This window comes from Filicampus tigris, chromosome 8, assembly GCF_054856515.1.
Source record: "Filicampus tigris isolate MCC_2025a chromosome 8, RoL_Ftig_1.0, whole genome shotgun sequence".
NCBI classification, from domain to species: Eukaryota; Metazoa; Chordata; class Actinopteri; order Syngnathiformes; family Syngnathidae; genus Filicampus; species Filicampus tigris.
The window spans coordinates 3,040,805-3,060,092 of NC_141224.1; the positions used below are offsets into that span (position 1 = coordinate 3,040,805).

The 19,288-nt window shown below is 46.6% G+C and overlaps 1 protein-coding gene across 1 annotated transcript in view; it reads right to left on the reverse strand.

Moving 5' to 3' along the window:
• The window catches only part of adamtsl4 (ADAMTS-like 4), a 42,674-nt gene that overhangs the window by 6,937 nt on the left and 16,449 nt on the right, over positions 1-19,288 (reverse strand). Inside the window, exons 5-10 of the mRNA XM_086038696.1 lie at positions 13,783-13,885; positions 6,169-6,308; positions 4,449-4,653; positions 2,395-2,579; positions 925-1,060; positions 367-648 (exon numbers count right to left, since the gene is read on the reverse strand). Coding sequence (XP_085894822.1) covers positions 367-648; positions 925-1,060; positions 2,395-2,579; positions 4,449-4,653; positions 6,169-6,308; positions 13,783-13,885 — 1,051 coding nt within the window. The remainder of the gene's footprint in view (positions 1-366; positions 649-924; positions 1,061-2,394; positions 2,580-4,448; positions 4,654-6,168; positions 6,309-13,782; positions 13,886-19,288) is intronic.

Genomic DNA, 19,288 nt, shown 5'->3' on the forward strand with positions numbered 1-19,288 from the left:
AGCCTGATTGATTGATACGGTCAATACATCATGTGTTTTTTCTCAACTACCCGTCAGCTGGGAGTGTATTAGACAGCTTCAAGCCTCTTTTTTTGAAGAGCAGTGCTATATGCCAAAGCGCTGCTTATTGTGGAGCGAGGCGATTTGAATTCACTGCCACCACACGGCGCTCGCATCTCAAGTTTTTAAGTTCGCAAGGCAAAAGAAAAAAAAAAAAAAAAAGAATCGTCCAAACGATGGCTATCGTGAAAATCTCAACGGTCGGGTGACTCGCATCTCAAGGCGCCGCGGCGCTAGCATCTTCCTTCTACGACATCTGCTTTGAGGCGTTGGCCCGCTAGTCGACATGAGGTGCGGGCGTCTGACCTTTGCCACAGGAGGCGGAGCACGACGTCAGCGAGCCCCTCCTCCACACGAACGGCGGCTGCGTGTCCAGCGGCAGGTCGGTGCGAGGCGGGATGCGAGCGTTCCGATTGGGCGCCGAGGCCCGGGCTGGCGACCTGTCGGCGGCCCAGCGTTCCGACGGCGGGGGCGCGAACAGAGAGGAGGAGGAGAAAGACGGGATGGAACGAGGAGGGGGAGGAGGAGGAGGAGGAGCGGCGGCGGCGGCGGCAGGTGGAGGCTCTTGGATGGACACGCTGAGGACGCCTGCGCACGAGGACGACAGACAGGAAGGACGTTCAGGAGGAGACGAGAAAGACATATTTTTTCTTGAAAATAATAGCTTTGCTAAAGAAGTAAAGGCTTGAAAACAATTATGACATCATTCTTTTAAAATTGCCTTTGTAATGACCGTTTATTAATAATATGTGTTTTTGATATACTACGAGTACTTTTTGACTACTAAGGACTCTTCTATTTAGATTATAACATTCAAAATATACATACTTTTGTGACATTTTTTGCGAGGATCGTCGCAGTTACCGTTCTGCGCCGTGCGAGCGCGAAGGGGCGCCCTCCCCTGGTGCTGCCCCTCACTGGCGGGCGTCTCTCCCTCCGTTTTCGCCACGGGGATGTAGAACTCGTAGTCGATGCCCGGGTTCTGCTGGTGGAAAATGATCTGCGCAAACACCAGGCGAGCCAACTGTCACAACACGATCACATGTAGGCAGATAATTTCACAATACTGACGGGCATGTATTCTTGATCCTCTGCAAAAAAAAAACGACTCGTATGACAGCTTTTACTGAGTCACTACAGTAGTAGAAAAAAAAAACAAGTGCTATTCTTCTCCAATTGTGTCTGCATGTACTTTGTTTTACACGGGACTGCCTCCCGGTGGCCAAGGCGGGACCGCCACAAGGAGCAGCACATCGAACCGGGTCGCAGCATTCAAGTTGTTTTCATCAAATAAAAAACAAAAGACAATTTCCATACAATGGACGACTTTTTTTCTCAAAATAATGGCTCGCGTTTCCAGCAATCTGCGTGCTAAAAGGATCTCGCTTGTAAATGCCACCGTCCGTCTTGAGTAGATGAAAGTGCGCCGCTGATCAGCTGCAGATTGTGTGCATGCCTGCAGCACGTGAAGCTTACTCCGACTGCCCGACAACACTTACAATGGGGCCAAGGTCATCTAAACATAACTCAGCGGGGGTTCCCCTTTTAATGGGCTATTTTATTTACATATATATATATATATATATATATGTAAAATCTGTCAGTGATGTGTGTTTGTGTGTGCGTGCGCGTTGCCGTGAAGAGAAAAGTACAGCATGTGCAGGAAGTCATGCTCCCGTCACGATGAATCCTAATAAGAAGGCTCTGATTTCCATTTGGAGCGCGGAGAGTTTGCGTTTGCCAAGTGGCACCGCCCACGCAGAGATGTTGAATTTTCACCCATCTGGAAATGTTTTCACCGCATCCAGCCACTCACATCGCAAGCTAAAGTTGTTTTATCCACGTTAAGGCTTTTTGCACACAGCCTCCCGTGCAATCGGGCCTACCAGACATCGTGTCGCGACTCGTTCGGCCCGTAACTTTATTGCCATAGTAGCACGACGTCATATCGAGAATAACGTCGTCTTTCTTTGCCTCAGCTCCAGTACTTAAAATGAGTGCGCCAAAATCAGGCTATTGAAGCGGATGTGTGTGAGCGTTTGTTTTGCACTTTTTACCATCTCCTGCCCTCAAGTGACTGCAGGCAAATCCGCTGATGAGTCCCCTTTCTTTAATAAAATCTTAGCCCGAGGTTAAACGTCGTTATGAGCCGCCCCGCGTTTGCCGGTCTCCAGATATCTGCTCTAATCCCGCTCTCATGCTGACACAATGTTGTCTTGCACCAAGATCTTGAGCTCAGCCTGTGGCCATGCGCGCTTTTGAAAACTGCTTTTTTTTTTATGACGTCGAACAGTTCGGGTGGCGTTTGTCGGGATGCCTCGGACGCATACTCACATAGAGCTGCAGCTGCGTGCTGGTGGGCCCGGGCGCCCTGAGGGACTCCCCTCGCTCGTCTTCCACCTCCGCCTGCGCTCGGGGTCGGGCGTACGTGAAGGTAGTCCCGCCCGCCCGGTATTCCCCCGGGGGGTCCACGGCCCAGCGGCCGTTCACCACCGAAGCCCCCGTTCCGCTCCTCATGGCTGCGGGGGGGGGGGGGGGGGGGGAAACAAGGTGTGTCAGAGGCACTCAAGTCGCCGAGTCAAAACACAGCGGAGCGCTCTCATTAGCGAGCGCGGGCTGTCAAGACAAATAGACACGCTCACTTGGCTTGGCCCTCAAACAATGTGAGCCTTATCTCCTCCGACTCTGGCCAGCCACAACATTTACAATCTCCCGCTAAAGCCGGCAAGCACCCCCCCCACCCCCCCAACCCCCCCTCCGAGGGCCAAATTCGCACTTTCAACAGATACAGTGGTGCCTCCAGGTGCAAGTTCAGTGCATTCCACGACCACACCCTCATTTCAAAACATTTCAAGCTCAAATTGTCTTTCCCCAACAAAGTCAAGGAAAATGCCATTTATTGGGTCAGGCCTCCCCCCGCCCCCACCAAAAAAGCAAAAATAGCACTCTATAATATTGTGCTTTACAAAAACAGTAATGCCATAATAATCAGAATATGAAGCATTCAACATTATGATTTAAGGCAGTACAAAACTACAGTTATGCAGATACAGTATGATCCTGTAATAGTACGGTAGTCATTCTTCATAGAGGATAAAGAATACAGTAAACCCGTCCCCATCACAGGTTTTGGGGTCGCGGTGGCACTATATCGCAGATTTTTTTCTTTTTTCAGTTATAACTAATTTTAGGTTTTTTTTTTTTACATTTCGGGATGTAATTCCACTTTCTACCACCAGATGGGAGCACACTATTGTGTTTAACACTGTGAGAATTAGAAGAAGAATAAGAAGAGAAAACAGGAAGCATTTCGAGATCAGCCTCATGTTTGGTGAGATTGAGATGACTGAATGTCTCAATCCTCTCCCATCCTGCATTTTACGCCTACAGAAAGCAACAGATGTAGGTTGATTTTTTTTAATGGGCATGATTCTTGGCTGACATTGTGAGATGATAAGTTAGTTTTGATAGTTGGAAAAAAAAAAAGATGTGTTTACTGTAAACAGGGATCAGTACATTGTTACACTGTACAGTATTAATAAGTGACGTCTGTTAATTCATGGGGGGGAAAAAACAGCAATTGGCTGGAAATCAGTTCAGGGTGTACCCCGCCTACTGCCCGAAGGCAGCTGGGATAGGCTTCAACACTCTCACGACCCTCGTGAGGATAAGTGCTTTGGATAATGGATGGGTATGTTTACTGTAAACATGGATCAGTACATAGTTACACTGTAGAGTATTTTTGGTCTTATTCATTGCCAAATATGTTTTTGAATGTGCTTTTATGATTTGAAAGTGAGTTTGAAGACCTTAACAAAACGAGTGTCATAGATTCTTTAAAAAAAAAAAAAAAATGCCTGGTGACTTTTGAAATGGGGTATTTCTGCTGCTAAATGCAAATATCCTGTATCATAAAGTTAAATACAACCACAGATGAACAGTAATGGGTGTTTAAAAAAGAATGTTCAGTAGCATTATGCACAGTTGAACTCTTTAATTCAGTGTTTCTTTCGTGTACCACTAGAGGGAGCCAGCATACCCACCCTTTGAGAATATCACGGATAAATTATGCAATTTGAATCCATTATTTCATAAATAAATAAGACTGTTAGTGAAAAAAGTTTTTTTCTGACAAATACGCAAATGTAGAATGTAGACCTACATACATTTAGAGATTTCTACACGGTAGGTCAAGAATAGAGCAATTGTATAATGCTAGCAATGCATATTTGTTTAGTGTAATTTTCCTTGATGTAACACCGCGATGGCTTGTGACGGATTTTCCCATTTGACGGAATTTATATGCGACGTCCAGGAAAGCTTTTCGTCAGCCATGATTCAGCGATGAACGGGGATTGCCTGTCTAGTTTGTTTTGTGAGCCGCTCACCCAGATAGTTGGGACTGGCCCGTCTCTCCGTGATGTTAATGAAGGTGGCCCCCGCCGGGATGTCCAAGATCTTGTGGTAGCCGAGAGGAACGCTGACATTTTGGAAGCTGCCCGTCACCTTCTGACAGGCCGAGTCCCGCCCCCCGCAGACGCCGCACTTGTCCAGCACCGAGCCGGAGCCCAGGACGCCGTCGCAGCCCTCCGTCTGACGGCCACCGGAGGACGGTTGACGGAGGGGCCAGAAAGAAAAACAAGGGCAGGAAGACAAATGGACATTCCCAGCTTGTAAACATTTCACATGCTTTGTCGGTGTTTATGCCGCTGATGTTGTGTAATTCGGACATTTACGAGCATGACTGCTGCCAAACGTTGAAAGGGTGAACGAGGGCGCAAGGAGGGCGACCGAACGCCCTCTTTTACGAGGACACATCCACTTTGAGAGCTTCTTTTTATTGTGGCTTGCATTTCTCACTTCAGCCGGGTTTCCAAGGAACCTCGCATTCAGATTAGAATGAAACTGAATGACCGAAGGGAATGAAAATGTTCCATACAAGCACCTCAATAAAAAGGCCAAATCCAAATGGAATTTCATTCGGATTCGTAGGCGTGGTACAGTATATTCCGTTTTGCCAGTCCGAACAGGCGTCATGTAAACAGTTCATCGGAATAGCCAGGCTGCATCCGGTCTGCGCATGCTCAGTCTTGATATGAATTCGTAGTGACGTCGGTTGTGCACTTGGAAATGGCGACGTCCTACCAGAGCTCATCTGCGACTGATTTTTGGGCTGTGGATAAAAAAAGCACCCTTACTCTGTGCCACACTTTATAGTGTAGCACGAGTCACCCACGCCCCACATTGTAAACACTTCAGCGCCTTTTCAGCTAGCTAGGTGGCTAGCTAGCTCTTTTAAGATAGCTAGCTAGCTAGCTAGCCATGCCTTCGCCCTTAGGATAGTCTGCTGCCAGGGCTCCTTTAGAGCGCCTTGTCGTCACCTGTGAGTGCATCCACATCACAGCAAGAAGAGGTAAGAGGATTTTTTAAAAAAAATTCAAAAAAGTCTGACGTAACAGCTAGCATGTGGGCTGGTGTGGCTGCTTTCGAGCGTCTCGTTGTCACACCGTAAAAAAGTCCCACAATGAGCTGGTGGGACATATTGTACAGTATTCTTGCCACTGGAAGCTTTGAGTAGATATATTTTCACGACTCAAATATGTACATCAGCTATGTGTAGGAATAAGAAAGATACTAGATGAAAATGCATTCCTTTTTCCAGGTCGCAGAAGTACGATTTGATTGACAGGTGACAGCTGAGTGGGCGTGGTTTCTACACAGAGGACACGCCCACAGTCTTCATAAGCAGGAAGATGTGATCATTTTATATACTCTGTGATTTATTTTTCTCTTCTCTGTGGTATGTCCAATTGAGAAGACATTCATTTTGACTTTACAGGCACTTAAAAGCAGCACCACTGTGTGGTCCCGACGTCAGTCGGTGTGTGCACCTGTCAAGCTTTACAGCAGCACCACTAATAGGTCCCGTTGTCACTTATTGTGCGGTCATGTCAATCAGTGTCAATCATTCCAGCGGCAGCGGTAATTTGTCCCAACACGCAAGCAATGGCAGTCGTCGGTCATTTTCCTCGAAAATAAAAGTGTTCCATCTTACAAATGACATTTATTTTGCTCCAAAGAACCTGGAGTGAATTTGACGGCACTCACCAGACACTGTCCTTGGACGCACACGTCGTTGGAGGTGACATTGAAGCAAGGCGTCCCGTCTCGCACCCGCTCGGCCTGGCGCACGTAGAAGCGATAGCCCGCCGGGCGGCACGTCAGCTCGCACTGCTTCTCTGGACCGACTGCAAGACAGGCCAAGAGCGTCCACGGCTAATGTTGCATTCAGTCATATTGCAGTGGGGCGTGTCCCGCCACAAGTGGGATTCCTACTAACAATACAATACAATACAATTTTATTTATACCGCGCATTTCGGAACAGCTAGGGCAGTAACAAAGCACTTTACAATACAATAAATACAACAAAAAGAATATAAGGCTGTGGAACATGTATTAATAAATATAGACATAAATAACATATCAAATATAAATAAATAAAGCCAATAAATTGACATAAAACACTATAACACGAAAAATTCAGGTCTGATCAAAAGCCCGAGAAAAGAAATGTCTCTTCAACCGGGTTTTGAAAATGGACAGAGAGGGGGCTTGACTAACAACCAATGGGAGGTCATTCCAGGGGGAAGGACCAGCGACAGAAAAGGCTCGATCCCCTCTGAGGCTCCGTTTGGTCCTCGGCACCTCGAGCAGAGCATCAAGAATATGGGACTGCGAGTACCTCTTTTATAATATATTGCTTCTTTTTTGATGGATCGTTCACAATTTGCCGCTGCTGGTTGTAAAGTGTGTTGACTTTCTAGCCGTTTTCTAAAATCTTTCTAGCGTGGCAGCAAACATCCGCTCTCAGGAAGTAAAGACTCGAATCAAACTGATCAGTCAATTTCCCAACTGTGCTCACAAGCGAACACAAGCCCATGAGAGAGCGAGAGCTTTAATCACAAGCAAGAGGTGAGATTTACGAGGAGCCCAGGAGGCCCCCGTTTCAGAGGGAAAAATATATTGAAGTGTACGTGGAGACGGGAGGAACCCGAGGGGGTTGGAGGGGCGCTTCAAAGGAAAACACAAAATGTTTTAGCGCTCAAATAGACTACAGAACTCCGAGATCTCACAGGGGAGTCGTAGAGGTCCGCAAGTGGATTTTTAAGTCGGGCTAATGTCTTACATGTTACTCGAGATCCTTGACCGGGCTGACTGCAACACAGAAACTGAGCATTAATGGCTGACATTTCAGTGAAGCGCTGCCTAGTTGCAATATGATCATTTGATTATTCGCTTTATCGCGGGATTTTGTGCTGTTTATTTTCCCACACGGACTTGTGACGACAGAATCATGCAGCAGTACGTCCGTGCCAGAAGGAATGAGTGCGTAAATGCCCAAAGAAGATCTTGTGCAATGTCCCTCTTACAAAGTACAATTAGCCTAAGTTGAACAACTTTCCGGATACGGTTAAGTAATAAACCTTGTTAGCTAATTGAATATACCTGTTAGCTGTTGTTAGCTAATAATACATCACCTACCATTGCTAATTAGAATGGTCTGTAATCCCTCCTTTCAGTGGCTTTATTGAACAAACAGTAACAAAATACAGTCAAGACAAGCACATTCTTAGCCGACGTGGCGATGGCCTAACTGACGCCGTTACTTAGTCAACACACAGGCTGGCTAACGCTTTAGCCAGTTAACAGCTAGCCAAGTGTACCGTACATCTTCATTGGCAAAAGGCCGGGTCTGACTTTTCAAGGCACACATGCGTTCACACGTGTTCAACGTGTGTGCTAACAGTCAGCATTGATAGCCGACTTGCCGATGGCCTCAAATGACGCCATTACTCAGTCAGCACGCAGGCTGGCTATCAGTTTAGCCAGTTAACAGCTAGCCAAGTGTACCGTACATCCCCATTTTCTGACTTTCATAATCAACAGGCCAGGTCTTGACTTTTCAAGGCACATGCATTCAACGCGTGTGCTAACAGTTAGCAGGCATATATTGTCGAGGTGACAGGTGAAATTTGTACATCACATACAAGCACAAGATTATGCTATGTGAATAAAATCCTAGGGACACCTGGCCATGCTGAAAAAGGAAAGAAACTATAACGATGCAGTTTGATTTTTCTACTCTTCTCGGACCAATTTTGCCACGATGTCGAAGCGGGTCGCTGGAGATGTCTTTAACTTTTTAATTGAGGCCTGCCTTCGCCTATAACAGCGTCATACGTTCCATTCACTCCCTAGCGCTAAAAGAATGAGATGATCTTATTCTCGGAAAGAATGCCTTTCCAAATAAAGACAAACTATTCCTTTTAAAAGTGACAAAGCATTTGCGAAATGACTAATACGGGCAGCTGGTGGCTCCAGGGATTGACATTCTCTCGGAGGTTAAAGTCCTCCAGCAGCGTACGCGTCTGTGCGTATATGAGAGATGGCGGATCATAGCGCTATAGACGTGAGCTCATAGTGGCAGAAAAGGGTCACAGATTGAGTTGCAAATAGGAGTGGGGTGAAAAGGACAAACATTTTTTTTTTTTTGCTCATGAAACGGACATTTTTAACGGCGTATCATATGTCTCCACTACATTACTAGAAATGCACCCACAGTTCCACGCATAAACAAAGTATATTTATACTATAATAAGGCATGAAAAAGAAATGGTTTCTTGTCCAAATATTTTGGCTTTGGACATTTTGTGTCAGTTTATCCCACTGTGGGTCCACTGTCAGTTGAGTGAGCTATCGCTAACATACAGTAGAGCCTGCGGGTCAAGCGGTTCAAATGGCAGATTGTCAACGACTCCTTGGGCATTCGAGGCAGTGGGAAAAACACGCACCTGCTCAGGTGTCGTATGTGCAAGCTTGAGAAATGAATGACATTTCAACGTGAAAGTACCCGAAAGGGTCCAAAATGCAGCAGAAGCCACGAGCCGACACCAACAAGTCAAATTAAGTATCAGGGTTGTGTTCCTGCTTGACTGGAATGTCAAATCCAGAAGGAACATTCAAGCCTGAGGAAGTGCTTGGAAGTGGTCACGCAGCCGGCCAGTAAAGAGACTGACTGGATCATTCTGGTGTTCATGCTTTGTCGGCAAATCGAATGCACGACTGCTAGAAAAACAAGGCCATGGTAAATATTGCCTTAGTGTCAGGCGTCAAAGAGAAAACAAAAAACGGAATGTTGTGTTTTGAAGGCAAACGTCTCAAACACGATCATGTCGCTAATCATAAACAGCATCTATTAGTTGCTAGATTTTTGGGGCGACATAGCCGCAGGGGCTCTTTCAATGGCTTTATTGGACAAAACGGTCCAAAAAAAAAAAAATACAGCCAAGACGAGCGCATGCTTAGCCTACCTGCCGATGGCCTCTACTGACACCGTCATAATCGCTAGCGCTAACGCTAGATCACAGCCGGCCGACCGCACGCCCTCATTTGCTCGTTTCCATGTCACTCAACAAGCAAGACAGACATGCATGTGCCGTCACAGATACTACAGTGAAGGAAAAGATGATTGCCACCCTAAGTGGACAAAAACAACACGCTCGCCATACAGTTGTATACACGCATGAAGCTTTCAAATCGTTTTGAAAGTTACATTTTCTGTCATTTTGAAATATTGGAGAACTTCATTTACTGTCGAAAACTATATGGAGCTATTTTTTTAAGTGTTTTTATTTCCCTTTTTAAGACATGCTGACGATCCTGGTTGCTCCCTGTACTTTTTGTGAGAATTTGGTAACAAAGATGTATATAGTCAAACATTTTCAGTAATAATAATACAAAAAAAAATTATGCAAATCTGAAAAAAAAAAAAAATCAATAAACATATGCTTAAAGATGTGTCAACAAAGTTAAGATTTTTTATTTTTTATTTTTTTTATTTTTTTTAGATTTTGATGCCAATATTTTCTTTTTTTACGAAAAACTAATATCGGCTCCAAATATCGGTTATCGGCTGCTTTGACTACTACCTAATAACCGGTATCTGCCCTGAAAAAACCCATATCGGTCTGTATCTAATAATTGGTCGCTACTTTGTGAATCTCACAAGGGATTACGAGTACAGTAAATATGTGGGGACAGACAGAGAGCGAGAGGAAGAAGCCGAGTTCCCAGCCCGCCTCTGTGTGTCTCTTTGCCGCCGCTCTCATAGTTATCTTTGAGAGATTAGACTGCAGACAGTGGCGGAAAAAGAGGCCGCTGCATCCAAAAAGTGCCCGTGTTGCCTCCGTCCTCACTTGCCGCCTCCCCCGCAGGTCAAACTTTGGGGACACCATCTAGCAAACGTCTGCGCGGCCTTTTTCACGTCCCGCGCTGCTTCTGTCCCTCCGTCACTGTCGCAGCTCGGCGGCGTTCAGACAGTGGAATATTTGTTGTCTAAATATACTTCCTCCCGCTATCGCTTCATCTGAACACACTCGGGCAGAGAAAGAGAAAGCGAGAGGCAGTGCCGGGACAGGAAGTGATGGGGGGAGGGCTCGGTAGGGGGGGGGGGCGTGTGAGGCCCGAGAAAAACCCAACAAAAAAACAACACCTGCGTGCGCAGCGCCGACGGAGGACATTGGAGCGCATTTGGGACACTTTTGGGAGGTCTCGGCATTGAGCAGAGCTCACATCATCAGCCTGAACCAAACTTGGAGTTCAAACCCTGGTCACGTGTAGCGGCAACAAATCTTCTGAGACTTCGGTTCAGTGAGCAGCTAAGGCTACTGTTAGTAATGTTCCATTTCAAACCGATTCGGAAACTGTCAAAAAAAACGGCCAACGATGAGAAAGCTCGTCGGCTCTCCATGAGCTTTTTTTTCTACTTTAGTTTGATGACACAGTAGTTACTTGTACGTCATTGCAGGTTAAGTTTGCAAATTGCCCTATTTTGGATGTTAGCAGTTGCACAAATATTTGGCCGCCATCCGATGGGAGTGAACTGAAGCGAACGCGCGCGAGTTGAGCGCATCCACGCTGACGTCATGCGCAAAGAGGCGAGAGTGGAACTGAACTGCGACCTCTTCTCTCCAGCGTAATCAAACGCGTACGATTGGCCGTGCAGCTTCCCGCGCGGGGGTGAGGCGCTTTTTCTTTCCTTCCAGTCCCGCCTCGACGAATGAAGGAAGCCAGAGTGGATCGCAGTTGAAGGACCGAACGTTCGCTCTGGAGAGGATCGAAAGCCATCCAAGTGTGTCTGGACGTTTTGCTTCGCTTCACATACAACCAGCAGACAGCCGATAATACACATACTAAAATAATATACAAAACTTGAAATGGTTTTGTATAAAATATGCAATTGTTTACTTTCGTCAGGATACATACTCCCCTTTGGTTTTATTATTCGTAGAGGTTCTCTAAATTGTAACTATTGACAACTTTTGGGGGGGAATTATCCATTTATTTTCAGGACATTTCCTGTTTTGGAAATATTTTCACACACTTGTTTGTTCCTCGTATAAACGATAGTTTGTCTTAAAATGGAATAAGCCATGAAGCCACTTATGGCCTGTGGACACACACCAGCGCACAAAGCTGCTCATTGATTGCGCGAGAGATCGTCATGATGATGATGATGATGATGATGATGATGATGATGATGATGATGATGACCACTGTCTCGAAAAGGCCAAACACTCCTGCTCGAACGCAAGGCTAAAAAAAAAAATTAAAAAAAGAGATCATTTCATCATTTCAAAGCTTTTTTCTATCATTAATGTGACCTATAACCTGTATAACACAATTGCGTTGAATCAATGGGGTTGCACAAGTGTGCACACCCTCTCATGAGCATGTGTTCAGAATCAACCAATCCCATTGAAAGGCCCGCAAAATGGAGGTCGGCACACACCCGCTGCCATTTAAACGCCCTCTGATTAACAGCAAACAAAGTTCAGATGTTCTAGGAGGCTTTTCCTAACATCCTTTTTGCTTACTTGCAGCATGTTTTTGAATGCTTATATGAGAAGAAGGACCACAGCAAGTCAGTTTGCAACCGATATTAGCAAACCTCACTTGAAAGTCGTACATGCAAGATGAGATGTCAAATTTGAAGCGCAAAGTGCAAAGCAATTCCAGCAGGCGGCGAGTCAACTTGGCCACACTTGTTCCACCCAGACATGTCGACAGATCAAAAGTTTTGCACCCCAGAGCGGATGTTGTGCCACGTGGCCATGAATGCAGCAAGGTTACGCATCATTTTCGATTGATCTAAAAATGCAGAGCAAATCACGGGGAAAATGTGTGAAAAGACATTATTTCAGTTGTTTATTTTTACTCATCCTCTCGAAATGATTCAAAACAAGATTGTAGGTCACATTAATGGTGAAATGATTGATTGATGATTGAAATGATTTATGATGGTTTCGTTTGTTTTAATAGCACAAACTTGGCATTTAAAAAAAAAAAAAAAAAAAAAAAAAGGATGTTTTGGTCTTTCCCTCCCAATAGTGTCCTAGTTTGCAAACATTTCTGCAAGCCGCAAGAAAGCAAAAGCGGTTCGAGCCACGTCGCCTTCATGTGACACTCGCATCCCATCACCTCCCTCTCGCTGCTTCCATTTCTCTCCGGCCTTTATCTCATTCGGCAGGAATCTGCTGAGAGCCGAGTCAAAGCAGGGAGGAGAAACTTGGCAGTGCTGGAGGCAGACAGAAAGGGCGACGTCCAACAAACGAGGGCGGGAACAGAAAAGACGAGTGGGGTTTTTTTTTTTTTTTTTGTGTGTGTGTGTGTGCGTGTGTAAAGAATGAAAAAGTGTTTGAGCCCCAGTGGCTCTCTCGTCGTTCCACCTCACACATACCCCCAAAAAGCTTGACACTTAGCCACAGGTGCAAAAAGTGGAACAGGATTAATTGTGAGAAAGGAAAAAGAAACGAGTAAAAGGAGAAGGACTGATTCCACTCGTACTTAAAGCGGAAGTCAACACAAACATATTTTTTTCGAGAATATGTTCTATGCAAACCCACTAGTTGAAACAAGGCATTCTGATAAATATTACCTTTGTGGAATATGAGTTAATCCACCCGTTGTGAGCCATCTCTGGGGGCGGCCATTTGGTCACTTCTGTCGACTGAAAATGACATCACAACTGCTCAGGGCTCAGGTAAGGTGAGCTGTGATTGGTCGTTAGTAGTTGTGATGTTATTACTATCAGTCGACAGAAGTAACAAAATGGCCGCACCCAGGAATAACTCTTATTCCGCAAACGCAATATCTATCAGAAACATTCTTGAAAAAAATGCGACTTCCTCTCTAAGGAAAAAAAAAAGTACACTAAATGATTTCTAATGGCAATTAAAAAAAACAGTTCTGCTCGCACTGCTAATGCCGCTGATGTTGTGAACTGAGGGCCACAAATGATAAATCAGCTAACCCTAACTAAAAAAAAGAAAGAAAAAATATTATACAGTGGTGACTTTGGGGGGGATGTATATTTCATATTGTACTTCTCTACAAATGTGTAATTTTTTTTCCACTATGTGTGCGTCCTGGTGCCCCTCCCCCCTTTTGTTTAGGCTTACTGTATTTGACTCTGTGTTGCGGGGCCGCTCCAAAATTGATGGTGGCCCAAAAATGGACCCGGGCCATAGTTTGGACACCTCTGACATTCAAAAAAAAAGTGAGGACTAGAAAATACAGCTAACTGTTCTGAGTGTAGGGAGTAACAGTCAAGTAACTTGATGACTTGAGGACTGGTTATTGCTAAGCGTGTCCGTCCTCACCCTCAGTGAAAGGCTCCCAGTCGTAGAGACGATCCATGAACTCCTTGGCGTTGAAGGCGGCGCACTGCTCGGCTCTGGAATCCAGCGGCGCTCCGGCGCACACCTGAAAGACAAGCAGCGGCCGTCAAAGCGCCACGCAGCCGTCTTGTGAACGCAGCGCCCCCGGGGGAGGCAATTTTCAAAAGCATCGGAGGGCCAATGGCGCTAATAACAAGAGAGGCCCAATCGCCCAGGGAGCACAAACGCACTCGGGCTGCGCTTGGCAGCCGGGGAGCACTCGGCCATATGGAAGGAATAGATTTTTCCGCAAGGGGCCAAGCAAATAAATCCATCTTGGCTTTCAGTTTGCCACCGCAAAATGCGAGCCACTCCACCTGCGTTGAACACGAACGAGCCCTTCGCTTTTGCTTTCATGGCAAGTCGGCAAACGCGGCAGCACAACACACGCGAGTAAATACAAACATTGAATCCCAGCCGGCAGAGAGTTTTGAATTCATAGAAGCTTATCTCGTAATGCGGGGATTTTATTTGTGTCTTGAAGTTTTATGTGGAACACGATCACGATCTTATATGTTTGGAACGGTACTTCGAATCTCAGCATGGGCCGAAAATGGCAGCTCCTTCCTTCCCTAATGTTGACACTTGCTGACTCCGCCTTCCCCATAGTTTGCTGCTATGTGAAATTAAAGCAGCACTGGGCAAGAATTCGACCATCATGACATTTTTTCACAACTCTTTTGATGAAACATTGACTTACAAGTAGTTGAATGGGATTTTTGTCACGCTCTGAGGGGGGTCTGTATCGTTTTTACTGGCACTAAGCAACTTTGAGGAGGATGGCACACCAAAAAAATACAAACGTCCTGAATTGCTTTACGGCATACTCACTTCCTCCTTTCGCTATAAGGACGGAAGTCGATTCAAACTTACTTACTTACTTACTACTTACTTACTGGTGTCATGGCAGAAGCCCCAAAACAAACACAAAAACAAAAGTATTGTTTGAACAAAATTAGATTCATGACCTCGTCGCTATTCATCTTTCACACAGCCACTGGAAACAGAAATGTCCTTCAGTGCATGTAAACACCTGCGCTGAAAATAAGGACCGCGTTTGTGTAGTTATATGACAAATGACGGCATATCACAGATGGCAACTGTTACCTTGCAAAATGACAAAGACAAAAACTCTCAAGTTGAGGCATTCTTATCTCAAGGTACACAGTATCGGAGCGATCGGATGAATCGTTGCAGCCGTTTGGTCGGAAATGGCTAAAAACGGGCGCATGTATGTGGTTTCAACACTGCCTGGTCCTTGACATGAAAAAAAAAATGAAAAAGGACAAGTGCGTGCGTGTCTCCCCACAATACGACAAACTCAAGACTGTGCGAGCGCAAACAGACATCACGAGGATTGTTTGCGGTTCGCGGTCTGGCACAAAGTCCGAATGTGTGCGCGGCTCCTAAGTGCGCTGAAATGTTAGCGCTTTAAGTGGAAACACAAGTGTGTGTGTGCGTGTGTGTGGGCGGTTGAAGGTCAGTATACAAGCTGCACCTGAAGTCTTGAAAGCTCCAGCGTGTAAACTTGCCTGCTTGCGGTGTTTAATGGCCATAAATGCTTGTTCGGGACGTAAACACACGTCAGGCTCCGATTCCAAGTGGACGCTTCCGCCGCTGCGGACACACCCACAACGACGGAGGCCCCATCACACGCATGTAGGCGTTTGCTTCGAACGAGCAGGTGTTTTCAAATCAAATGGAGCAAACGTACATGCATGCCATGACTGCACTGTAGGGGCTTGGGGGGGGGAGCACAGTTAGTGAGGGAAACAGGTTAGGGGCTAATGGACAAAATGGAGGGCGGAGTGGGTGCGGGCGCGAAGGAAGAGCCAGAACAGACCAAGCGTTTGGGGGATCTGGAGAGTATTTGTGTGTTATTGTTGAATGTGGACTGCAGGGTGGGCGTGGCAGCGGCAGCAGGAGAGGCCTTCCCTCGGGACATCTCCAGGGTACGAGAGGGGAGGGGCGGCAGGAAATCAATCAAGCCCACATTGACAATGCTTAGCGGGCCTGATGTGACAACTTTGTACGCGCCCCTTTTGCGAGCAAAACAGCAGCTCATCTTCTGCTCGAAGGTTTTGCCAAGATGGGAGAATCCGCAAAGAGGGATCTTGCACCGATTCCTCTTTGCACAATTTCTGCAAATCATCCAGCAACTTGCAACTTGCAACTTGGCTGCTCGCCTCGCTGGCTCCCTCCACAGGTTTTCAGTGGGGTTGTTTCATCACATCTGAAACGGCGCCGCCGATGATGATGATGATGATGATGATGATGATGGCGCGCGCCCAAGCGTGTGCGCTGTAAATCATCAGCCGCTAATTCCGCACGAAGATCACGAAAGTTGCGCGTACGCAAGGGAAACTTTGACTGCTTTATTGGACGTGCTCAGGACAGGAAAGAAGACGACGCGAGCCAAACGAAGCGCCGTGCTCTCGCGGCCGCCTTCATTCAGCCGCCAAATCCCCTCGAAGATGAAAACTTGCATGCCGGCGACGCAAGCCAGACGACTTTTGTTTACACGTTGCGAGCGCCTCGTCTCAAAGTCAACACTTACGGTTACCGTGACGACCACTTTTGCGTCGGCGTCGGCCGACACATTCCTGGATGCCGTAAGCAACATTTTGGGATTGCACCAACGGTGCTGCCTTGAGATAAGAGTGTAGTTTGTTCTGTGACAAGGTTCATAACGCACAACACCTGCATCCCAAATGATCTTCCCTGACTGAAATGATTAGAAAAGCCATTCAAGACTTTTTCACAAGGCAACGCGATGTTGTTTTAACGACATGGCCTGTAATTATCTTAGTTTTATGTTAACTTTGACAGTAAACTTCATCTGGGACAAATTGAAGCCTTTCTTTGGATGAATTGTTTACACGCTGCTTACTGACGAATGAAGTTCACTGCCACCATAAATTTGACGCTCGCAAGCCAACGCAAAAAATCTTTGGAAAGGCGGCTCGTATCTCGAAAAAAAAAACTCGCAAGTGGGAGTCACTCGTATGTCAAGGCACCCTCGTATTTGTCTCGCAGGTCTCGGTTACGCAATCCTCCATCGTTGCAACCCAGCGGTGAAAAAGTGGCCAAGCGCAGCGGCGATGAGCTTGCCAACGCCGTCCGTCCATCACTTTTGGGCTCCTTCGGGAATGTCAACTTTGCCTGCGGGTCAGAGGTCAAGGGCTGCCCCCACCTGGAAAGTCCAAAGGGTTCACATTCTTCATCCGGAGCGCCACGCGAAACGCCTCCCTCGCACAATCGCTCATTGTTAGCTGGCCGCTCGACTTCTTTGCGAGTGAACCGCGCGAGTGGGATTATTTCACCGGGCAAACTCGGCCCAGTGGAACAATCGAGTCAAAGCCGAGACACGTGTCCCCAAAATTCCCTTTGCTCATTTCGCTTCGCGTCTTTACATCATGTTACAGTTGAGCCTTCATTCCTTAAGAGAGAGAGAGAGAAAAAAACAGGACAGCAGGCACGCAAGAGCTGCAAACTGGATCGGAGACCATCTTGGAACGTAACCGAGTACAAATACTTCGCAGAGGTCGGCATCCCTCCAATAAAAGACGATGCGACGCGTATCGTGAGACGATTCAAAAATGGGACATTTTCAATGATTCCATTCAGCGGCATTACGATCGCATTCGATTACGGTCGCAACCGTCGCTTTTTGTCACGGACCTTCGTATCTGACAACAGGTCAAAGCTCTCCAAAGCTCAAACGAATCGAGTTGATTCAATTCAAAGAAACAACAAATCATCCGCAACGTCAAGCCGATTCACACCTGGCGTGCTTCTCTCACAAAAGATCGCGCGACACGTCTACTCCGTACACGGCGTGCCATTCCAGTCAAGGGCGGCACGTTTGCAAATGTAAACATCCCATTCAGCTCGGTTCAATCAGGTTCGTTTTTGGTACAAGCCTCATTTTCACTCAAACGCATTTCCGGTACTCGTTATTACAAAATAAAATCCGAAGGAAAAAAAAGGGCCTCAAGGCATCACTGTATCACTCAACTTTTTTTCTTTTTTTTTTTTTTAAATCAAGAGAAAGCTTTCCCTTTGCTCGCGTTGACAGTATCGGAGGCAGCGGTATCGGCGGGCGGGCGGGCGGGCGCGGTGAACGACGGCGAGCGGGCGGAGAAACCTCCGTCATGAAAACAGCAGCGCGAGCTGATACAACGAGTGAAGGGCAACTTGCGAGCAAAGGACAGCTGCAAGGAAAGTCAATGCAGCTGCTCAAAGTGTGTCTTCTCAATGTGCAGTGCAAACGCGCACACGCGCACACACTCATATAATGCCACACGCATACAAACACACATGGGCCCTAATCACACAACACCCCAGGGTGAAAAACAAAGCCCAGGCCAGGCGCTAGTGAGTTTAGTGTGCACGTGTGTGTGTGTGTGTGTCTGTGTGTGAAGGGAACGGTCCCAGTGGTGCGTCATCCAGATTGACGCCATGCAAGTGAGTGTACGCCTGCACAGCTGGACATGTGAACTCGACGCATCCAGCACATAAACGACTGACACGGTCATTCCTCCGGCATTACGGCCATGTGACACGCACACGCACACGCACGACCTTCGCAACACAAAGCGGATACATGAATAGAGTCAAGCCCGAAATTTCGAAATGAAAACGTCTCTAATCTAATCTATCAATGCATCCATCCATCCATCCGCAAAAACAAAACTATGATCCAAAGCATACCACATCACGTGTCAGCTACCTATCCAGCCGTCGATCTCATGGATCAAAGCGCACCCCGTTTTGTGACACCCATCTACCGGCCGTCCATCAAACGTCTATTGCGAGGAAAATTCTCACGATCCAAAGAATACCACATCACGGCATCTTTTTTTTTTTTTTTTTCTTTCTGTCCATCCATCAACCGCCTATCAACAAGAACGTCAGGTGATCCAAAGCATTCCACACCATGCGTCGATCACATATGGATCGAAAAGACATCGTGATCCAAAGCATACCACATCAAGCTAGCCATCCATCCATCCATGTGTATTTTCTTTCGTACTGACCGTACTGTAAAATCAATTGTGCCTGCCGCAGTATACTGCACGCACGTTTGCCTTTTGTGTATTTCGAATTTCAAACATATCTGTGGACGGAATAGCGACGGCAAAACGTATGCAAGGGGCGGACGTAGCGCGTCAGCCGAGCCGCCTTTCAAAACATCCACACGCTCTCCCCATTATTCTCGCCCACTTCCTCACTTTGGAGCAACCCGCTCGCGCCTTGACAATCACGCTATGATTTTATGGTTTAAAAGTGATTCAGCACAATGAACTGCACGCGGAGCCTGAAGACCTGAAACGGGATCGCAATGCGTTCAAAGATGAAATCGCTCATTGTCGTTTTTTGTTTTTTAAATACCCCCCCCCCCCCGCCCCCTCCGATTGGTCACAACAGGAAATGTTATTTTCTTGTG